Genomic DNA, 13721 nt, shown 5'->3' on the forward strand with positions numbered 1-13721 from the left:
ACCCAACATCCCCCGGCAGGGCATTCCCCAACCTCACTGCCCTCACCGTGAGGAACCCCCTACCCAACATCCCCCGGCAGGGCATTCCCCAACCCCCTCACTGCCCTCCCCGTGAGGAACCCCCTACCCAACATCCCCCGGCAGGGCATTCCCCAACCCCCTCACTGCCCTCACCGTGAGGAACCCCCTACCCAACATCCCCCGGCAGGGCATTCCCCAACCCCCTCACTGCCCTCACCGTGAGGAACCCCCTACCCAACATCCCCCGGCAGGGCATTCCCCAACCCCCTCACTGCCCTCACCGTGAGGAACCCCCTACCCAACATCCCCCGGCAGGGCATTCCCCAACCCCCTCACTGCCCTCCCCGTGAGGAACCCCCGACGCTGCTTCAAATGGAAGCTCCTTTCCTCTAATCTAAAGGGGGGACCTCTGGTGCGCTGATTGTTTTATGGGAAAAAAGAACCCCCCCATCTGCCTATAATCCCCTCTAATGTACTTGTACAGAGTAATCATGTCCCCTCGCAAGCGCCACTTTTCCAGAGAAAACAACCCCAACCCTGACAGTCTCACCTCATAGTTTAACCCTTCCATCCCCTTTACCAGTTTAGTTGCAGTCTCTGCACTCTCTCCAGCTCATTAATATCCTTCTTAAGGACTGGAGCCCAAAACTGCCCCCCATACTCACTGTTACTGCCCCCCATACTCACTGTTACTGCCCCCATACTCACTGTTACTGCCCCCCATACTCACTGTTACTGCCCCCATACTCACTGTTACTGCCCCCCCATACTCACTGTTACTGCCCCCCATACTCACTGTTACTGCCCCCATACTCACTGTTACTGCCCCCCCATACTCACTGTTACTGCCCCCCCATACTCACTGTTACTGCCCCCCATACTCACTGTTACTGCCCCCCCATACTCACTGTTACTGCCCCCCCATACTCACTGTTACTGCCCCCCATACTCCTGTTACTGCCCCCCCATACTCACTGTTACTGCCCCCCATACTCACTGTTACTGCCCCCCATACTCACTGTTACTGCCCCCCCATACTCACTGTTACTGCCCCCATACTCACTGTTACTGCCCCATACTCACTGTTACTGCCCCCATACCACTTCCCCCATACTCACTGTTACTGCCCCCATACTCACTGTTACTGCCCCCATACTCACTGTTACTGCCCCCATACTCACTGTTACTGCCCCCCCATACTCACTGTTACTGCCCCCCATACTCAGGGTGAGGCCTTACCAGGGACCTATAAAGGGGCAAAATTATGTTTCATCCCTTGAGTCAATGCCCTGTTTATACAAGACAGCACTTTATTTGCTTTAGTAGCCACAGACTGACACTGCCTGGAATTAGACAACTTGTTATCTACACAAACCCCCAGATCCTTCTCCATTAAGGATCCCCCCAACTCACTCCCATTCAGTAGATAGTTTGCATTTATATTATTTCTACCAAAGGGCAGAACTTTGCACTTGGCCACATTGAACCTCATTTCCCAGTTTGCTGCCCAGTTTTCCAGTCAAATCTCTCTGCAAAGCGGCACATCCTGCATGGAACTTATAGTTTTGCACAATTTTGTGTCATCAGCAAAAATAGAAACAGTACTGTCTATGCCCCCCTCCAGGGCATTAATAAACAAGTTAAAAAGCAAAGGCCCAAGGACTGACCCCTGCGGTACCCACTAACCACACTGGCCCAATTAGAAAATGTTCCATTTACCACCTGCTGGTTAATAGAGCTTCTCCAGCAGAATCCTGCATTGTAATCTGTGTTTCCCATGGGGCTAGCCATATTCTTCATTTCCCAGGGTGCCACAGCCATGTGACCTGTGCTCTGATAAACTTCACTCACACTTTACTGCTGCGCTGCAAGTTGGAGTGATATCCCCCCCCCCCCTCACCCCCCAGCAGCCGATCAGCAGAACAATGGGAAGGGAGCAAGATAGCAGCTCCCAGTAGGTATCAGAATAGCACTCAATAGTAAGAAATCCAAGTCCGGCTTGGGACTCCTCCAGTTACATGGGAGTAGGAGAAACAATAGGTTAGCTGAAAGCAGTTCTAATGTGTAGCGCTGGCTGAAAGCTCAGACTCAGGCACACTTTACTGCTGCGCTGCAAGTTGGAGTGATATCCCCCCCCCCCTCATCCCAAGCAGCCGATCAGCAGAACAATGGGAAGGGAGCAAGGTAGCAGCTCCCAGTAGGTATCAGAATAGCACTCAATAGTAAGAAATCCAAGTCCGGCAGTTACAGGGAAACAGAGATCTGCAACCTGCATATTCTGCCCTCCCAGCGAGACAAAGGAAGGCGGAGCTAAAAGCATTAGAAGCTCATTGCCCGACTTTTCCACCCTCAATGTTCCTTCAGTACAATGTCCCCAGCGCCAGGTTTATAAACCATGAGAAACAAACCAGCTATAAATAACACGTTTATTTGGAGGCACAGGGCTACATAGTACAATAACCATAAAGTGTATGACAAATTAATGAAACCCCTCCCACAAAAACACAGTTAATTGACACTCCCCCAGAGCTGCCTCCATTTGCACCTTAAGCTGAACGATAGCGCAAACGGGATAGGGCGGCTCATATCAGCTGACCAGAAGGTGCCTCGGCTGCTTCACATCGTATTTATTTGCAGAAACACAAACAGCAAAGTCACAATGGACAAAAACACTACTTGCATCTGGGGATTTCCGAGTACGGTCTCGTTGGTCTGTAGGAGGCGGCGCTCTAGAGATCACTCTGTCGTCTAGGATGGGGCCCTTTATAGAGTAAGTGCGTCATGCTGGGGCGTTTTTATACAGCAGAAGGCCCAATGCCAATTGTATAGAGAGCAAAGTGCTTCATGGTGGGGACGTTCTTCACAGACCAAACTGGCGGCTCCATGTTGTTCATAGATGCGCTCATCGCCTGGTCAGGTTGGAAGGACATGCTCCCAGTATGCCGTTAGAGCAAGACCAGTATACACAATGCTCCTTACATATAAATGCATGTACACGTTGGGATTAGCCATAAATACACACATTGGCACATATCATACTAAGGGCACTTCAGGGCAGTGGCAGGTAAACTGTATGAACACCGAGTGTATCCCTGTGGCACAGAGTCTCCTTCGTAATGTGCCGCCCACCCCAGCCGCTACCCACGGTGATCATTTCCTAGGGACCCAGCACTACAACTTGCCCATTTCCACTACTGCAACCTGCACGATCTCCATACAACTCGATCCTTTCCTACTAAACTGGCCCATACAACTCAATCATTCCCCTCTAAACTGCCCTATTTATATCCAACATTTACTACTGATCTACTCAAACAACCCAATAACCTTGTACAGACTGAACCTGACAACAGACTTCAACTGATCAACTCAATCTACTGACACTGCCGATAGTTTCATCATTTCCTACTGATCCAATCACCCAACTCAATCATCTCCTACTGATCCAATCACCCAACTCAATCATTTCCTACTGATCCAATCACCCAACTCAATCATTTCCTACTGATCCAATCACCCAACTCAATTGTTTCCTACTGATCCAATCACCCAACTCAATCATTTCCTACTGATCCAATCACCCAACTCAGTCATCTCCTACTGATCCAATCACCCAACTCAATAATTTCCTACTGATCCAATCACCCAACTCAATCGTTTCCTACTGATCCAATCACCCAACTCAATTGTTTCCTACTGATCCAATCACCCAACTCAATCGTTTCCTACTGATCCAATCACCCAACTCAATCATCTCCTACTGATCCAATCACCCAACTCAATCGTTTCCTACTGATCCAATCACCCAACTCAATTGTCTCCTACTGATCCAATCACCCAACTCAATCATTTCCTACTGATCCAATCACCCAACTCAATCATTTCCTACTGATCCAATCACCCAACTCAATCATTTCCTACTGATCCAATCACCCAACTCAATCATTTCCTACTGATCCAATCACCCAACTCAATTGTTTCCTACTGATCCAATCACCCAACTCAATTGTTTCCTACTGATCCAATCACCCAACTCAATTGTTTCCTACTGATCCAATCACCCAACTCAATTGTTTCCTACTGATCCAATCACCCAACTCAATCGTTTCCTACTGATCCAACCACCCAACTCATTCTTGTACCATTCCCCCCCCCCGAAACAAGAAGAATCCTTTCATACTACAGGTGACATTTAGATAAACTGGCACATTACTGTGAACTGCAGTATAACTTTCCTTTTAGTGCCTTTTACCAAAAGTAAATGGACTGGCACCGCTAAATCCCCTGTACGTAAGACATTTCACTAATGAGTTTTCTGGTGGACGGTAAGCTGCGAGCGGTACCTAAAGCACTCCCCGCACTGAGCGCAGGCAAATGGTTTCTCCCCGGTGTGAATCCGGCTGTGCACATTTAGAAGTGAGCGTCGCGTAAAGCTTTTGCCACATTCTGCACAAGTAAACAAATTCTCTCTCGTGTGGATCCTGCGATGGAAATTAAGATCGGAGAGATACGCGAAGCATTTCCCGCAGTCGGAGCAAGTCAATTGCTTTCCTCCGGTGTGAACTGTTTCGTGTACTTTGAGGTGTGAGCGGTGTATAAAGCACTTGCCGCACTCGGAGCAAGAGAAGGGCATGTCCCCGGCGTGAATTCTTAGATGTATGAGAAGATTCGACCGATGTTTAAAACATTTCCCGCACACAGAACAGGAAAACGGTTTCTCTTCCGAGTGGATTCTGCTGTGAACTTTGAGGGCCGAGCTCTGCGAGAAGCATTTCCCACATTCGGAGCAAGTGAACGGTTTCTCCCCGGTGTGGCTCCTGCGATGCACTTTGAGCTGAGAGGCCAATGCGAAACATTTCTCACAATCGGGACAAGAAAATGGCTTCTCTCCCGTGTGAATCCGGCAATGAGCCTTCAGCTGGCAGTGAAGCGTAAAACATTTGCCACATTCGGAGCAAGAGAACGGTTTCTCCCCTGTGTGAAGCCTGGTGTGGGCAGTCAGCTGTGTGTGACGGGTGAAACATTTTCCACACTGGGTGCAAGTGAATGGCTTCTCTCCAGTGTGCGTTTTCTTATGTCGCTCAAGATGTGCGGCGCGTTTGAAACCTTTCCCACAGACAGAACAAGAAAAGGGTTTTGCCCCTGTGTGGGCTCTCTGATGCCGAACGAGACTGCCCTTAGTGCTGAAATCTTTATTGCACTCGCTGCAGGTATACGTCGCCTGGAAGCTTTCCCTCGATAGGTTAGGGGCACGGGAGGATTTCTTGCCAAACTTGCCCGTATATTTGCTGCTATTTCTTCCCATCAAGCTATTGAAGCTGCACCCCATGAGAGAAGCGGATGTGCTCATTCCCTTTATCTCTTCTGTGGGTGAATTATCGCTGCATTCAGAATGGTTTTCCTCTTCTTCTTCTTCTTCCCATGTAACCGACTCCACTTTAATACCATTTAATATATAATTATCTGCCGAGCTGTTATCCAGGCTGCACTCCATGTTGGGAGTAGGTGGATCTCTTTCCTGTATCTGTTCTGTAAGGGGATCAATGCTGCAATCTGATTGGTTACTCTCTTCACATGAAGTTGGTTCCTCTTTAATGGCTACTGATATATAATCCTCTGCCGAGCTGCTATCTAGGCTGCACCCCATGATAGGAGTAGGTGTGTCTGTTCCCTGTATCTGTTCTGTAAGGGGATTAATGCTGCAATCGGATTGGTTTCCCCCTTCACATAAGGCCGACTCATCCTTAAAAGCATTTTCTGGTCCAGCAAAACAAATTTTAGGGTTTGTGAGATTTTTTTCTTCACAAGGAAATGATTCTTCATCCAAACCACTGCTTGGGCCGTCTTCCAAACCGAGCCTTGCTTGCAGGTCAACTGTAATATCCCTGTTATCTCTGTATTTCCTCTCTGCCAAAGATACAAGCATGGAGAATCACCCTGATATAGTTATGCCCCTCAGCTTGTTTGTAAACAAACTCTTTGTATCATTTTAACAAGTCCCTTTGTCAATATGTTTTATTCGTACCCTTAGTTTCAGAATGAGAATTTGGGCAGGTGAAGGGATACGTATAGTAATATAGTGTATTATATCTAAATATAACCTTTATTATTGCCCCACCAGCATATCATTGGCTGCATCTGCTTCTCAGTCTTTGTGATCTTTTGTAAGTATATGGTAATTGTGATTATATATACATTTACTGGTACCGATTATGTTATTGATATATATTTCACATGGCAACATTACTCACTGAGTGACGGGGACTGATGTGCATTTCCTCTTATCCCTTTCCTGCGAATGTCCTTGTTTCTTTTTATATACTCCCACTCCTAAAAGGAAGGAACAGATGGAAACATCCTCACACCTTATGGCAACCTGGCACACACAATGTTACAGTCATCCCCCAGCCAGAGAAAGGGATTATCATACACTGTTACTAAACAATAAGGGGGGATTGGGGGGCCGCACCCACCTCTCCAGTCAGCAGCTGGATGATGTTGGAGATGAGTTCCAGGATCTTCTTGTCATTTTCCTTCTGTATGACGGAGCCAGGGGCATGCAGGGCCCCCAAACCCACAGTTGGGCTCTTCTTCTTAGGGATGACGTAGCCCTATGTATTGAGAGGGAGAGAGAATGATGAGTGTGTAACGCAGCAGAGAGACCCCCTTTGTACAGACAGACAGTCTCTTCTCACTGTGCCACTCACAGTGCCCCCCTCACCTCTCCAGTCAGCAGATAGATAATCTCCAGTGTGAGATTCAGGATTCTCTCCTTCCGCTCCTCATTTTTATCCTTCTTCCCCATCACTGGGTCACTCGCTTCCTCCCACATTCCCATTGGCTCCTTGTGGGAGGGAGGGGCCTGGAAGTGGAATTAAGCACTTACACATTTCTATGGTCTATCAAGCCTGCTAAAAAATTCCTTAAGGAATTACAGGGCCACATCTATATATTGCCCCTTAAATCTTTCTACAGTTTGTGCCAGGAAAGTTTCATTTCATTAAGTCGAAGCTAAAGTGAGGGTGAGAGAGAGACGGAACATTCTGGATACAGTTATATAATATTAGGGCCAAGGCTGACAGAACACAAGCAGATCCAATAGCCCAGGGTTCTGCTACAGAGAATCTCATAATATCACAACGATATTTCCCTGCTGTCACTTCCACCACTGACAGGCAGACTGGAGGTTAATAGGTTAATAGCCATCCCTGACAGGCAGACTGGGGGTTAATAGGTTAATAGCCATCACTGACAGGCAGACTGGGGGTTAATAGGTTAATAGCCATCACTGACAGGCAGACTGGGGGTTAATAGGTTAATAGCCATCACTGACAGGCAGACTGGGGGTTAATAGGTTAATAGCCATCATTAATAGGCAGACTGGGGGTTAATAGCCATCATTAATAGGCAGACTGGGGGTTAATAGCCATCATTAATAGGCAGACTGGGGGTTAATAGCCATCATTAACAGGCAGACTGGGGGTTAATAGGTTAATAGCCATCACTGATAAGCAGACTGGGGGTTAATAGGTTAATAGCCATCACTGACAGGCAGACTGGGGGTTAATAGGTTAATGGCCATCACTGACAGGCAGACTGGGGGTTAATAGGTTAATAGCCATCATTAATAGGCAGACTGGGGGTTAATAGCCATCATTAATAGGCAGACTGGGGGTTAATAGCCATCATTAATAGGCAGACTGGGGGTTAATAGGTTAGTGGCCATCATTAATAGGCAGACTGGGGGTTAATAGGTTAGTGGCCATCACTGACAGGCAGACTGGGGGTTAATAGCCATCATTAATAGGCAGACTGGGGGTTAATAGGTTAGTGGCCATTATTAATAGGCAGACTGGGGGTTAATAGGTTAGTGGCCATTATTAATAGGCAGACTGGGGGTTAATAGGTTAGTGGCCATCACTGACAGGCAGACTGGGGGTTAATAGGTTAGTGGCCATCACTGACAGGCAGACTGGGGGTTAATAGGTTAGTGGCCATCACTGACAGGCAGACTGGGGGTTAATAGCCATCATTAATAGGCAGACTGGGGTTAATAGGTTAGTGGCCATTATTAATAGGCAGACTGGGGGTTAATAGGTTAGTGGCCATTATTAATAGGCAGACTGGGGGTTAATAGGTTAGTGGCCATCACTGACAGGCAGACTGGGGGTTAATAGGTTAGTGGCCATCACTGACAGGCAGACTGGGGGTTAATAGGTTAGTGGCCATCACTGACAGGCAGACTGGGGGTTAATAGGTTAGTGGCCATCACTGACAGGCAGACTGGGGGTTAATAGGTTAGTGGCCATCACTGACAGGCAGACTGGGGGTTAATAGGTTAGTGGCCATTGGAGCCAAAGCTGCAGAGGGAACACCGTGCTCAGTAAGCGGCACCACAGGGGCCCAAATGTTTTACCTCACAGGGGCCCAGAGGGGTTTTGGGGCCTAATTACACCCTATAAATCGCTTCTGTATAGGAATGCCCCCCAGGAAGGAGACAAGCACAGTGGGGCACTATCCTTAATGGACAAAATGGCTCTATTGTTCCGGTCCCAAACAGCTAAGCTGCTACCCAGGAAGTGGAAGAGCCCCCGGCCCCCCGGCCCCTCCCACACTCACTGACCGGAGCCCCAGGGAACAGTTTAACCCCCCAGGGACAGAAGGTGTCCGGTCCCTCAGCGCTCAATCCCTTACCTGGAGCCGCTGCTCTTTATCTCATTGGGTACCGAAATTGCTTCAAAGCGCAGGCGCAGTACGCTCTTTCCCCAGCGCGGCTTCGTATTGGTCAGCATCCTTAGCGGAACCCGTTTCCGTGGCAACCCGAGATCCAATAGGAACGGGCACAGGCCGCATCACGTGGTGTCTCCGCTTTGCGCTTACAGTCAGAGAAACGTCTGCGTCCTTTTTCATTTCGCATTGGTCAAAAATAGACTCCGAATGTCCAATGGGAACGGTTTCCGTGCGCAGGCGCATAGTAGCGAGCTGCATCCCGCGGCTTGACGGGAAACCCTCATAATCGGGAGCTGCTTCCCTTATACGTGCGGCCTCTGCTTGTAGCAGCCATTAGTTCCCCAGCCTGCACAGCGGAGCAACATTGTAAGTGTGGTACCGAACTAACGGGTTCTTTTCTTCTGCCCCGCCCTCTGGCCAATGGGCTACGGGAGGTGTATTAACTCTATCAAGTCCAGTTGCAGATTCCGCCTATCCATTATTCTCTTGTATGTCTGTCCTAATATATCTCTGCTAGTTTGCCTTCATACTGTCTGTATGTTCCTTTACATTTGGAAATGCACTTCCAGGCCCCTCCCTCCCACAAGGAGCCAATGGGAATGTGGGAGGAAGCGAGTGACCCAGTGATGGGGAAGAAGGATAAAAATGAGGAGCGGAAGGAGAGAATCCTGAATCTCACACTGGAGATTATCTATCTGCTGACTGGAGAGGTGAGGGGGGCACTGTGAGTGGCACAGTGAGAAGAGACTGTCTGTCTGTACAAAGGGGGTCTCTCTGCTGCGTTACACACTCATCATTCTCTCTCCCTCTCAATACATAGGGCTACGTCATCCCTAAGAAGAAGAGCCCAACTGTGGGTTTGGGGGCCCTGCATGCCCCTGGCTCCGTCATACAGAAGGAAAATGACAAGAAGATCCTGGAACTCATCTCCAACATCATCCAGCTGCTGACTGGAGAGGTGGGTGCGGCCCCCCAATCCCCCCTTATTGTTTAGTAACAGTGTATGATAATCCCTTTCTCTGGCTGGGGGATGACTGTAACATTGTGTGTGCCAGGTTGCCATAAGGTGTGAGGATGTTTCCATCTATTTTTCCTTGCAGGAGTGGGAGTATAGAAAAGGAAACAAGGACGTTCACTGGGAAGGAATAAAGGAGGAGGAGCCCCAGCAGCTCCGCCCACTGGGTGAGTAATGGTTTGTAGGAATCTGGCGTTGAAACAAACTTATAAAGATAATACACAAACTTTGTTGTATCAGTATATGCGGATATGTAACCAAAATGTATCAGTCATTAGGATAATAAAGCAGAAGCAATAAGTTACATGTAACAGGTTTATTCCAAATGACAGATTTATACTTACATTGGGATGTGAGTAAATACACTTAGAACACTCATCGTAGAACAAAAACAAACAGTCAAGAAAGGAGCAAAGTTTACAACCTGCTGTAGGGTGAACCCAAAGTGTAAGTTTATTAGCATGGGTGTTCTTTGGAAATTCTGTGTTTCTATGTGCTGTTCTGCCAGTGCTTGTGGGTGTCAATACTCCCCTGGGTGGGTGCAGTAACGCTTATGGTAAATGCAGGGAAGATTAAATGCAAACTGGCAATTGAGTTTACAAGGAAACATAATATGAGTGATACGTGTATATAAAACCTTATCGACAGGTCTGCAATGTCTGCTGGTGTATATGTGAGATATCTGTCTGCAGAAAGGCACCAGAATGACTTTATTTTCTTATATTTTTCCTAGAAAATAATACAAACAAAGACCTGGCTGAGACAATTTTTTTTACTGCAAATGAAGATCTCAAAATCACCAACGTCTCTCCATCCAAACCAGCCAATGGGATTAAAGAGGAAACGGCTTCACGTCACAAGGGAAACCAATCAGATTGCAGCATTAATCCCCTTACAGAACAGATACAGGGAACAGACACACCTACTCCTATCATGGGGTGCAGCCTGAATAACAGCTTGGCAGTTAATTATGTATCTCACAGTATTAAAAAGGAACCGGCTTTATGTCAAGACAAAAATCTGTCTGATTTTAGAATTATTACAGTTTCAGACCCAGTAGTGGAAAAGCGCACGTCTGCTATCGCTGGACACAGCCTAAATACCAGCTTGTCAGCTAATTATATATCAAACGTTATTAAAAAGGCACCTGCTTCATGCGAACAAGGGAACCAATCAGATTACAATATTATTACAGTTACAGAACAGAAACAAGGAACAGATTCCCCTTCTCCCAGCACCAATAACAACTCATCAGTTCATTATAGATCAAATGGTATCAAAGTGGCATTGCCTTTATGTGAAGGGAGAAACCATTCTGATTATAACGTTATTATGGTTACAGAGAATATAGAGGGAACAGATACACCGACTCCTATGATTGGATACAACCTGAATAACAGACCTTCAGGAATGATGTGGGGCGGAAATATTACAGACACGAGTAGATCTCAGGAAAGAGAACTCGTCCTAAAACAGATCTACAGCTGCACTGAATGTCACAAAGGTTTTACCAGAAACGAGGATCTGGTTAAACATCAGCAAACCCACGCGGGGCAGAAACCGTGCATCTGTTCTGAGTGTGGGGTATGTTTCGCCCACGCCTCCGACCTTAGCAAACATCAGAAGACGCACACAGGGGACAAACCCATCGTGTGTTTGGAATGTGGCAAATGTTTCACCCGCCGCTGGTATCTCAGCGTGCATCAGAAAATCCACACCGGGGAAAAGCCCCACTCCTGTTCTGAATGCGGGAAGTGCTTTTCACGCCGCTCACATCTGACCCTTCACCAGTTGATTCACACGGGGGAGAAAACGTTCTGTTGCTCCGACTGTGGCAAATGCTTCGCCCGCCGCTCGCGTCTCATCGTCCATCAGAGAATTCACACCGGGGAGAAACCGTATTCCTGTTCCGTGTGCGGGAAATCCTTCCGAGAGCGCTCGGACCTCAGCGTGCATCTGAAAGTTCACACAGGGGAAAAGCCCTACTTCTGCTCTGAATGCGGGAAGTGCTTCACCCGGCGCACTAATCTGGCCGAGCACCAGAGGATTCACACAGGGGAAAGAACATTCTCTTGTCCCGTGTGTGGGAAATGGTTTACACGCCAGTCCCGCCTTATTTCACACGAAAGAATTCACCGGTAAAAGGTTTTGTACGTTCACTATCACGTCTGACCCCCAACTTGCTTTTGTAGATCCTTAGAGAAACAGTTAGGGAAAAAAAAAAGCCTATATAGTTTTAATACGAAAAAATACTTTTATCTGCTTTGTATTCTATTTTTATTACAGGTTTGAAGGAGGAAGAAAAGTTAAACTAAAATAAATCCATTTAAATGTAAATATGCGCAAAGGTTTGTATTGTTTCTTTATGTTTGGGGCCGGGGGTAGCCAGTCTGCAGCACTCACCAGAATCCTATCTGTAACAATGGCCTCTTTATTGGAGCTCCCTATAGATCCTCTCAGGTCCCTGTCTGGGTTTCAAATGAGGGGTGGGCGTGTCCTAACGGTCCCTGCCAGAAGCACAGTAGGAGGGGGAGAGCCAATCACAGCCCTGCAGTCACACAAGCACAGACAGGCTTCAGTTCCCTATCAGGTCAGCCTAGCTGCTGATTGGTTCCTATCCTACAGTGCCGCCGGCCCCCCTGCACAGCCTGGGAAAGGAGGCGGGGCTAGTGGGGTTTTTTGGAGAAATTTCCAATAAATCAGCCGGAAACACTACTTTATAAAGCCCATTCCTTCTATATTTAGATGAGTACATTTCATTGGCACAATATTGTTTTTCACACAATATCTCCCCTTTAAATTGCAGCCTTTAGGTTGGGGAGTGGGCTGTGATGTCACTTGGGGGCGGGGAAATGGGTGGGCTAGGCAGGGGATTGGGTGGATGTGGCAGGGAAGTAGACGGGTCACAGGCTGGGCTCTATATAAAATGGGGTTAATGGATATAGTAGAGAGGCAGGGACGGGAGAGATAATAGGAAGTGTTTAAGTTTCAAGTTTATTGTCATATACAAATAACAATGAAGCATCATTACTGTAATGACATTTTTTTGACCCGTGTTCCTCCCAACTTTACATAGACAAAAAAAAAAAAAAATACAAATATTAAATATAATAAAAGTGTGCAATAAAGGTACAAGTATTTACAATAAAAAAAAATGCAATGAAATATTTGGTTTATTGCCAGTACATTTATAATAGTGGCACTTAGCTGGCATATACCATTGGGTGCAACCCTACATTTAGCTCTGCCTTCAACCCAAAAATAAAAGGCCCCACTAAAGTAATTATGGGCAGAAACACAAAATGTCCCTATGCCTATGGCCAACTGTGCCTGTGGATCTGCTGAGTTACTAGCACAGGTACAGCCCAGTAATTACAGAGCCATTATGTACCCAGACTCCATCTGTCGCTTGTCAGCTCAACACATAGGAACCTGGTGAGTGGGACTCCAAGAGCGACTGTATGGAAATGGTGCATACAGGGCCACAACAGCCGCAGAGCCACTGTATGGAAATAAATCATATCGGGATTTGAACTGGAACTACAGACCAGGGCACACTGGGGCTACAGACCAGGCCACACTGGGGCTACAGACCAGGGCACACTGGGTCTACAGACCAGGCCACACTGGGGCTACAGACCAGGCCACACTGGCGCTACAGACCAGGGCACACTGGGGCTACAGACCAGGCCACACTGGGACTACAGACCAGGGCACACTGGGGCTACAGACCAGGCCACACTGGGACTACAGACCAGGCCACACTGGGGCTACAGACCAGGCCACACTGGGGCTACAGACCAGGCCACACTGGGACTATAGACCAGGGCACACTGGGACTACAGACCAGGCCACACTGGGACTACAGACCAGGGCACACTGGGACTACAGACCAGGCCACACTGGGACTACAGACCAGGCCACACTGGGACTACAGACCAGGCCACACTGGGAC

The 13721-nt window shown here is 47.7% G+C and overlaps 2 protein-coding genes across 2 annotated transcripts; one reads left to right on the forward strand and one right to left on the reverse strand.

Moving 5' to 3' along the window:
- Positions 1-2432: 2432 nt before the first annotated feature.
- Positions 2433-6530, reverse strand: LOC101732793 (gastrula zinc finger protein XlCGF28.1-like). Its single transcript, XM_018097403.2, has 3 exons — positions 6495-6530; positions 6273-6351; positions 2433-5928 (listed from the first exon to the last, which is right to left on the reverse strand). Exon 3 carries the CDS (start codon positions 5666-5668, stop codon positions 4325-4327), a length of 1344 nt encoding a protein of 447 aa, XP_017952892.1. The 5' UTR covers positions 5669-5928; positions 6273-6351; positions 6495-6530; the 3' UTR covers positions 2433-4324.
- Positions 6531-9575: 3045 nt separating this feature from the next.
- Positions 9576-12103, forward strand: LOC101732848 (zinc finger protein OZF-like). Its single transcript, XM_031893055.1, has 3 exons — positions 9576-9709; positions 9852-9933; positions 10500-12103. Exon 3 carries the CDS (start codon positions 10700-10702, stop codon positions 11906-11908), a length of 1209 nt encoding a protein of 402 aa, XP_031748915.1. The 5' UTR covers positions 9576-9709; positions 9852-9933; positions 10500-10699; the 3' UTR covers positions 11909-12103.
- The last annotated feature ends 1618 nt before the right edge of the window (positions 12104-13721 follow it).

This window comes from Xenopus tropicalis, chromosome 9 (genome assembly GCF_000004195.4).
Source record: "Xenopus tropicalis strain Nigerian chromosome 9, UCB_Xtro_10.0, whole genome shotgun sequence".
NCBI classification, from domain to species: Eukaryota; Metazoa; Chordata; class Amphibia; order Anura; family Pipidae; genus Xenopus; species Xenopus tropicalis.